At 38.3% G+C, this 10,190-nt stretch overlaps 1 protein-coding gene across 1 annotated transcript; it reads right to left on the bottom strand.

Moving 5' to 3' along the window:
- Positions 1 to 2,679: 2,679 nt before the first annotated feature.
- On the bottom strand, positions 2,680 to 8,831 carry LOC135471529 (uncharacterized). The gene is made up of 5 exons (XM_064750795.1): positions 8,438 to 8,831; positions 7,589 to 7,768; positions 6,803 to 7,075; positions 5,850 to 6,088; positions 2,680 to 4,960 (listed from the first exon to the last, which is right to left on the bottom strand). Exons 1-5 carry the CDS (start codon positions 8,743 to 8,745, stop codon positions 4,278 to 4,280), a joined length of 1,683 nt encoding a protein of 560 aa, XP_064606865.1. The 5' UTR covers positions 8,746 to 8,831; the 3' UTR covers positions 2,680 to 4,277.
- Between the last annotated feature and the right edge of the window lie 1,359 nt (positions 8,832 to 10,190).

Raw genomic sequence — 10,190 nt, 5'->3', positions numbered from 1 at the left:
TGGAGAATATGAATATTTAGCCCTGCAAATAAAACATGCTCACCAGTGAAACTTCGAATTATTAAAGCTTGTTTGAAGGTTCGTATAGACAAATGTGAGTCAGCATTATAGCTGAATGGAATTCCTGGATGATGAGCGTAATTTACATCAAGGTTGTGTAGTGTGTTAAAACGTATTGCATATATCTGTGTTGTGGAGGATAAACAGTGGTTGAGAGACGAGAAAAATTTGGCGTTGATTTTCCTGTAATAATCATACTGTAAATCTGCAACGCTTTCGACCCCTAAAGCGTTTTTTCCATTGAAATTTATTCACACAATTATCATTATAAAAAATGACACCAAAATGATTTGTTTGTGTGACTAAAGATACAAGCTTCATAAATCTGTACAAAGTATTTCCCCACACCTTATAGTTTTTTCAAAGTATTGGTCGCAGTGGTGGTTGAAAAGCTTGAAGAATTAAGATAATTATATATGTACGCACGCTGTGAACTCTATGCATGAGTTGCTTCCCTTTGACCGTGGTCGTATTTTGGGAAAGCTACGTTTACTTTGCCGTTTGCGAGTAACACATACAGCCTACTTAAGGACACCATATAAAGGCCCACCCGGTCTCATGTGCAGTCACCCAGAACAAAGTGTTGTGCTATAGCTGGGCACATGAGTATATAGGCTACGTCTGTAAGTTCTCTATATAAGAATGAATCTGCATGAATTTACACTTTCAGATTTACATTGTGAGCTATGTACTGTGCAGGCCTTTCTAAACCTTAGGGCGTACAAAACCACCAAAGTAACAATAGGATTACACATCCCAGCTCCCCAGGAGTGTATATCTATACATCGTAGAGAAAACTTTTCCCAGGGTGATTTACGAAGGTAGCACCCTTGAAGCAGGAATTGTTCACTTATAACTTGTGTGCTATCTCAGCATGTATGGAACAATACAAAATGTCCTGGAAAACAAATGCGGAAAATTAGGATAATCCAAATATGATTTAAACGGGTTACCATGCAATGAACGAGAAAGATAGGCCTGTACAGCTTTTTCTTTGTTATAATGTAAAAATCTGTAGAGGGGCCCGGATATGTTTCTACAGGGTATAGTTTTAATACGTAGTGTATAGTATATAGTAGGCTATATAGTATATAGTGACTTTTCACAATATATATGTATATAACTTTATGAAGGCTAACCAGAAAATGCCAACAAATATGTAGTTGATGGAAGAGATATTATTTAACAACACTATTTTTTAGGTAAAATTGCAGCTATATGTATTTCCTGAAGGACAAGAGCATATATATGTTTTTTATGTAGATAAGCTGCAAAGACAAATTCCAGGCCTGCATGTATAGTGGGTAATTTCACCTTGTAGGCGTGTGAGCAAATCTGCGCCATTCTTCAGTTTCCGAGAATTCAATATACAAGTTCTGACACTTCCATTCGACTGCACACCGATATTTTGATGTCACATAAACGTCTGAAAGAGGAGAATGCCTCCGACTACTCAGCGGATCTGCGACATTCCCCATTTTCCTACTTCTCTCGGACAGAAACCCCAAAACACATGCATGCGCTTGAGTTCACGTGTTGCTTCTCAATTCTAATATTTTATATAGGCCATTTCATGCAGGATGAAAAATAAGTGACAAGGGAATTGTGTGAGAATTAAAGGTATAAGTGTATATGAAATGTATTAAACATTTATGAGTGAATTGAAAAGGTATATATCATACAATGTAGTTATACACATATTTGGGAAAGTTGTCACGTTTTTTAACTCACCCTCTTGGGTTTATGACAGTCCTTTTGTGTATGGCTATTTTTATACATACATAGGCGTTCACACTGCTGATAAAGGCAATTGATACTGAATGTCGACCAAAAGCAATCTTATTTTTTTATTTGATGTCGTGGTTGTTTGAGCTTGATGTTTTAAAACTGATTGGCCTTGTGTCCATCGCTCACCCATGGATATAAATTCTTACTGACATACATCATTGAAAGTTAATATCAGTTTTGATTTAAACACCAAACCAGTCTCATTTTTCAAGAATATAAATTTTCTTTATTTAAACAAGATTTTGTATTTGTAATAAATTTTGTTGTAAATTAGCCGTGTAGATGTTATTAAATACAACAAGACCCTTTATAGATCGTTGGAAGGTACAGGTGTATAAATGAACTTCTGCACTCATCGCTTATACATCAATGCATTCTCCAGGTACTTGATTACGTGTGCTCTCGCGCATGAAACACCTATAATAAAAAAATGTTACCTCCCAACTGTGATGTTGTTGTGCTCTGCAGTCTGAGTGCTTTTGATATGACAATTTTCATTGCGCGGGTCCATTGCACCTGTCATCAGTTTACGTGTGAGGAGTCATGGAGCGTTGAAGACCCGGATATTGGTATGACGTATGACTCCAGACTAACGTATATATTCTATAACTGGAGATGACAAATAAAAGTTTTGTAAACTGTTAAACACCTCATACAGTTTATTGGGAGTGTCCAATTGATGTTAGGTGAATCAACCAGACTTCCACGAAGTGGGGCAGTTTTTCTTTCATTCATTCAATAATTTCGTTGCAAGAATGTCATTTCATCTTACATCTCCAATTCGTTTGGTTTAATGGATAGATAAGCGGTCTAATATATATTTAAACTGATTTTTATTGATCTCATATTGATTTCATTACCATGAATTACATCATGCCAGTTTCTATAGCTGCATGAGTATATCCTGTAAGGTCATGATCTTGAATATGGCGTAAAACAGCAAAGAAATAAAAACAAGACCAGGGTACATACATGTACATAGTATTGAAACTGCATGTGCACAATGTAACAGGCTACGGTCTAACGTTGTATGTCGTGCATCACTGTTTTCAATGGCAGCTATTGTAGTCAAATGACATCATGTTAAGATTTGTCTTTTTGTTGGGTTGGGGATCCACAGGAGAAAATACTCACACCATGAGCTGTTTCATACCACGCGGATGTCTCCCCCCTGGTGCATGCGTGCACTCTCCCTATTTATGCATAAGCTACACCTCGTCCTATAGGTATGACAGTACAGCGGAAGAGAAAAAGGCTTTACTCCTATAGCTAAGATATCATAGCACTACGATGTAGAATATGATGCAGTATAGTCCTTATGATTTTTATAAGTGTTCAGATGGCAGGTCATTCATATGACACTGACAAACAGAACAGGCTCTTTTGACAGACAGTGATGCCGGCTCAAATACTAGTCGTAGGCCGTTGTTAGACATATACCGGTCTGTTCGATCGATTAAATCAGGCATTTGGCTACACACAGAAGGTTGCATGGATGAACTCCCTTTGACCGTCAGAGTTCGGCATGCATGGGTTGGCTCTGTCGCTGGGTAGTGTTCAGGACTCAGCTGTTGCTCACGGTAAGCTGAGAAACGCGGGCTGTCGTGCCTGGCAACCGACGGACAAATCTGTATTCTAGCCCAAGACCGACAACACTGTTATTAGCGAGGAAAATGTCTGCAGTGTAACAGCAAAAAAGAGTCTTTCCTAGCTCTGACCTGATGAGAATTCTACGGTCTAAACATATGACTGCCGTGCATGTAACTGGGGATGGCGACCTTCGTCGTGTGAGTGATTGTGGCGCTTGTGTGCCTATACATTTACGCTGTCTTATGTTTGTCGAAGACCATATCTGTATAACGCACATGTCTATGTTGCAAGCCCGAAAACTCGTCAGTAAGTTGTCAAAGGTCGGTGGTATGCCAGTATTGGGCGTATTCTTCTAAAACGCGACAAAGAACATGTAACCTTAAATATACAGTTTAGATCAACGTATATATGCTCTGTATTAATACGTGTGCTCTTGGTTAATTAGCCTACTGGTCATGTTGGCTTATATGGAAACAAATACGTTTTGAGTCAGTGACACTCACCACGTTTCACATGAAAGCAGAAGTGAAACACATTTCCTGAACACAGCAAGATATCAGCAAGCAATCAACACATACTATTACCACAACTTGAATTCAACATCAGATGAGGTGGTCGAGGTTCAGGTACAACTGTGAACTGAGAAACTATTCTGAAACATGGTATGGCTGAAGTGGGTGTGACTAGAAGCGATAATTCTGACATCCAAATCATACACCATGTTTTAGCCTTTACGGCAATGGACATGTATTTATATACATAAAACACCTTGTAATTTAGGCGATGGCTAAAGAAGGTGGCTAAGTTATGACTGCTTATATAGTGAACAAAGTATACTATCACTGGCAGGAAAATATGACAAACAATGTTAGCAAAGCCAAAGTAAACTTTTTGTCGGTCATTTCATATGTGCTTTCACCGGTAGATGCTGTATCAGCAAATCGCACATCTTTTCGAAAGACAAATTCCTTTCCAGCGGCCGAAGACACCAGGCTGTAGATCTGTCCATTGTTGTTCTCTTTAAACTGGATGTTACCTGCATGGAATTCCGGGAATATTTTGCTCAAAAACCATAAATTCCCAATAAATTTCCACCTGAAAACATCTTTTTCAGAAGTAGCATAAAGAAATGTCTGAATATTATATCCTAAGTTCAACTGTAAGGTGTCATTTGCCGTTCTGTTGATGAAAACGTTCATATCACCTACGAACCTGTTTCCGTAAACTCCAACATATTCCGTCAGGTGGCGCTCGGAATGAACTTCCTGTCTGCTGAACTCGGTGGAATTTTTAGACGATTTTACTTTCCATGGTTCCGGAAATGAACAAGCTGTGGTGGAGTTGAGCCATGGGGTTTCGCCCAGCAATAAATCGGAGGCGTACATCATTGTGGTTAGTTTTGGGTCGTCATGCTCAGCTATGCCATTTGTGCTGACAAATATTCCTAAGTCCTCGTCTGGGAATAGCCACAACAGCGAAGTGTAAGAATGAAATGCACCGCTGTGGAGGACAAGATGTCGACCTGAAAAACAGTTTATACAATCATTCACATATATACCTACAATAAAAAAAAAAAAACAAAAAAAAAAAAAAACAGATAGTGAGTCTTCCTAGCATTTCGGCAAGAAATTTCGGTTAAAAATGAATAAAACGCAGAATAGTAAGTCTAGATCAGTGACGTCAAACAAACTGCGATTAACATCACTGTATTTTTTTTTATCTAATCTGTCATAACCCATGATGCTATAGGGGACTTGTAATTTGCTACCATTTAAATTTACATGAACAGTTAGGATAAAGCCATAACTGAGGTAGACTAACAAGAGGTTGTATTTCGCCCGTTACGTGTGGACCATTTGTCAGCTATCACACTATCATTGCTGTTCTTGATTTACTCTCCATACTGTAAGTCTTTTATTATATTGGATTTATTTAGCCTTTTGTGTTGGTTAATACCATCAGTAGACTTTTTATGATCACAAAATGTAGGTGTAGTTTTTGAACATCAAGTGTCATTTGGCATGTTCAAATAAAAGAAAAGGCAAGAAACAATATAACCTTTCAGCTGTTTCGGAAGACGGATGAAAACAGACCCAAAATTGCCACAGCCATCCTTTTCTGATGTGCTCGCTAACTTTATAAATCTACTTTTAACCTGCAATTCTTACGAGACCATGAGATGTTGGAGAAGTCGTATTCACGATGTCACGTCAATCGTAATCTGTGCACATGCATGGATACAAGGCAAAACAGGGTTCCCGTATATATACCTTTGGTGTTTTCTTTTTCTTAACTTCAACGTGTCTGAGTGCTGTTCAGCATCAATAAATAAATAATTCCATACATAATTCAATAAGTCAACATAATACTTGTAAACGCAGGCTATTTGCACGATTGGCAACCTAACTTACCTCGATAGGCGCCAGTAAACCAGCCCATTCCGGTGGCAAAGGTATACATATCGATTGGAAATGTGGGTCTCTTCAGTCCCCCGATGGCCTGTTCTGGCGTCAGTTGGATTGGCTTCATTGTCTCGTTAAAACACGTTTCGTTGACGATATTTTTCGGTGAGCGGAGAAGAAACTGCAACCACTTAGCCATGTCTTTAGCTGACGAGCACACAGCGCCAGCGGGTTCCGCGGGATGGATACTAAATTCAGAAACAGAAGTGAGAACGGCTTGTATAAGCAAGAAGGCATTTCATATCATTAGATATTACAGATTAACAATGATTAGAGCCTTTGTTATAGCTTAGAAACAGCAACTGGGAGGAAGTCGTACAGTTTCATTTTCAAACAATTTAATAAATGTGTGATAATAATATATTGGTATATTATAACCCTTGTATTTTACATGGCTAGATTGTGGTTTTTAACGCCACATTTGGAAGTATTTCTGCAATGTAGTGGCGAGTTGATAGTCATCTAGTTGCACGCAAATGCTAGAATGTTAAGACATTCTTTCACGTGTATGGTGACGTTATTGATTTATTTATTTGTTTATTTTATTTAATAAGACCTTTGTCTTCCTTTTACATTTTAGTGATTTTTTTATCTAACTATAAAGAAAACAATCTCTGTATGCGTGTCTATCTGTACTTCGAGTTCTCTAAAGCTGTTTGTGAAGACTAACAAGAGCATCGTGTCAAGTATTGAAAAAAATGCGTATTGCGCAAACAGATTAGACATTGATGATGTCGCAAGCTGATACTGCACTAGTCTATACAATTCAAGAAATAGCACCGACACTGAGAAAGAACAATGGGTTTACAATCACCTTTTGCCCTTTCCTTCTCAGGACTGATATTTACAGAGCCCAAAATTGCACCAAGGGGAACCCAACCACTTTAACTCAGTGGTCTCACCTGAATGCTGCGGAGGAGAGTCTTACGAATTCACCATCAAAGAAAACATAGGGCAACGCCATCTCTGCCTTTGTTGCCAGTTCGTTAAGGTCCTTCAAGATAGCGGTAGAATCCATTCCCAAGGGGTTTAATACGTGCTTTGTAAGCAAATCTTCCCAGGATTCCTCTCCCTCGGCTAACACTTCCGCAACATAGCCCGCAAGGAAGTACATCCAGTTGTTATACTCGAATTGGTACCTCAGTGGCTGGGAAGACGGTAAATATCGAAGCTTTCTGTAATTTACACCACGTGGTTGAATTACACTTTGTATTTATATCGGCGGCACTCTCATTGTATTGAATACGTTTACAACGTAAAATTTGTCAAGCTGCACTCATATGGAGTGCTTTCGTGTGTGAATGTTTTGACAATCATGCACTGAGGAATCGAGACATAGTGACGTAAGGTTTTCAAAAATCATATATTATATAAAGAATGCAAGATGACAAGTAATTGTGTGAAAAACGTGTGACCGTTCAAATAAACATAGTTGACAGTACAATGGTCTAAAGCAATAAAACAGGAATCCAGATGAATTCATCCCTGGGACGAACAGAAATATTTAGATACTACTAAATGCATATATCATGGACCTTTTGGGTATCGGAACCTCTTGCTTAGTGCTACACATTATAAAACTCTGGGCCTCGTTTAGGCAAGAGCAGCCTAACATTTATTCAAAAGGCAAAATCGTCATTTCTTGGTGCATGTGTAATACAAGTATAGCCTACTTTGAAATCACTTACTTTGCCATATATGCCCGTGTGATGCTTTTGTTGTAACCGGCAATCAGGCCATAATTTTCAGCAACAAGACCCGTCCTATGACTGAGAATGTCTCTCAGCGTCGCGTGATCTGTCAGATCAGTGCTCGTGAATTTGAAAGAATCCCCCAGAATGTAACTGACCTTGGTGTCCCAAGACGACCTGCCGATTGAAATCTTGTACTTCATGAATTCATCAGTGAATATATATATGTATATAAGTGTATTTAAACTTGAGAATAAAGCCCCAAAGCGAGCTTTTTATGTATCACAAAGATTATTGTCTTAAAGAGTTTAAAAACTAATACATATTTAAGCGTGTCAAAATTTGTATTGTGATCAGTGTAAAAAAAAAAACCTGGACACCTGAAAATTTACTTGAGAAGTATCGCTTTTAAATAAGTTAATTAAAAAAAGGAAAGGTAATAATTCAGATTTATTAAGTAAAGCAGTTTTTACAAAGGCTATTGTATTGTCTTGTCTAGTTAGACATGTTTGGTCCTGATAAATAGTTTGATATATGTAAGCGTCACATATTCCGACATCTGAGATAAAACCTCTTGACATTCGTGTGGGTTTGAAGTGTTTTGCGTACAACAGATACGAACTGTGGACTTTAGAATCCCAGTTTTCTTGATTTATGATAACAAAATGGCTGTTGAGTAAGACTGAATGTTTTAGTATTGTTTCAAACACTGATATATACATATGTATGTGCACCTTTAGCATAAAAGATATCACACTTAAGAACATTTATGTTTTTGTGATCACATATATACTAAATAATATTAATCATTACCATTATTATACTTAGCACATGTACCATACTTACTGTGGGAACTTTGTAGGTAGGAGCTTTGCAAGCAAAGTAGTTGTCATTGCCTTTGTGACTGAGCCTATGCAGAAGAGGGTTTCTTCGGTTACGTTCAGTCCTTTGTGGACGTCTCTTTTCCCATATCCTCTGGTGAAAATCTCTTTCCCTTTCACTGCAGTTAAAGTGAATCCAGGGGAATGTGAACATGACATTACATCTTTAACAAAAGTGTCCAATTGTTGAACTTGCTCTGGTGTGAAAATATCTCCAGCACAGATGGCTAGAGCGGAAAATAAAAACACACATCGCCTCCCCAACGGATCCATGGACCTTGGCAATTCACTTTTTAAGAGACACGTCTATATAAATGCTACCTTCAACTAAAGGTCTTAATAGCTTGCAGAGAAAAGGCCCGATCATATTTCTACCTTGCGCCTTAAAGATAAACAATATAAAAATAGACTAAGAGGTGTAGTGATTTATAAAGGTGGATCGCGTGGATATAAAAGGTACAGGGGTTGCCAGAGCATTCGTACTATATACACAGGTGTGTGGGTGGGGGTGGGGGCAAATCACGAGGCATATTACACAATAGTATTCGTATGGACCGACATATCGCTGCTTAATAATAGTATAACATACTTTATTTTGTAAACAACAATGGGTCATCTAACGACATTGTAGTCTCATTTTAAGATTTCTAATTGTGGTTTTAAACACAACAGGAGTCAACTAGACAAAAAGACAAAAGTCAGTAGAAAATGACAACTACCCGCAATGTCGCACATGCCTGGCCTTTGAGGATTTTAATGTGATCTGGAATTTCAAAAGCTTGGAAGTCGCATGCCACACAATTTAAAGTGAAAATGCTTTTTTCTTAAATGATCTCTTAGTGTTTCTGTATTTAGACCTGTCTTTGGGGATCCTTTGGAAACACCTTTGATCCTAAACGCTTTTTATTGATTGATTATACACATGTATTAGTTCCACGTCGTTGTGAAGGCAGGAATTAATAGTTATGGCGACATTTCAACCGAATAACCGAATAGTAGTAATCTTCACTTTCACACTATTATTTTAGCTATATAAATGGTAATAATTAAAGGAGAAGAAAACTTTTAAAAATTACACTATAGCCGGAAAAGGGCACATTTTTTTCTGTCTGGTGGTACCTGCTGCGTAATCTTGCCATTTTCCCTCGCCAGACACGTAAAGCCAATGAGATTCGTTAAAACTGCCGGCCTGTTCGTGTAAACTCGGAACCTACGTCCAACATTCCGGTTTCCCGAGCGTAAAGCCGAAAACGAACTACACTTCGGCGGTTTCCGACGGCAATTCTCCTTCTAACACAGATGACTTCAGCACTAGTTCTTAGGCAAAATGGAGTCGCCCACAGCAGAGTTCTGACTTTATTTATAATTTCTCAACTTATTTCTGACTGGTTGACCCGTATCAGTATAATGGCTCGGGCGGGGCGGATTTCTTTCCTTCGGTAAGGCGTCTCAGTGAAGCAGCACTAAGTAAAAGAGCGATGGAAATCCGTCCTGAAACAAAGGAGGCACATTACATGCACTCTAAGGATTCCTTCGTCGTCATATGTCTGTATATGAACCACAAGCACTCACTCATGATGTTAACCAAGTTTGTCTTTATTATTTTATTTCATCCTACTAAGATCATAGGTATATGTTCGGATAAAACCAGATTCCACTATGCCATCTGTGACCCAGTGGGTGGGGCGTCTCACATATTTACATATATCTGTGAAATA

Source organism: Liolophura sinensis, chromosome 7 (genome assembly GCF_032854445.1).
Source record: "Liolophura sinensis isolate JHLJ2023 chromosome 7, CUHK_Ljap_v2, whole genome shotgun sequence".
Classification (NCBI taxonomy): Eukaryota; Metazoa; Mollusca; class Polyplacophora; order Chitonida; family Chitonidae; genus Liolophura; species Liolophura sinensis.
This window is presented reverse-complemented; position numbering and strand designations above follow the sequence as displayed.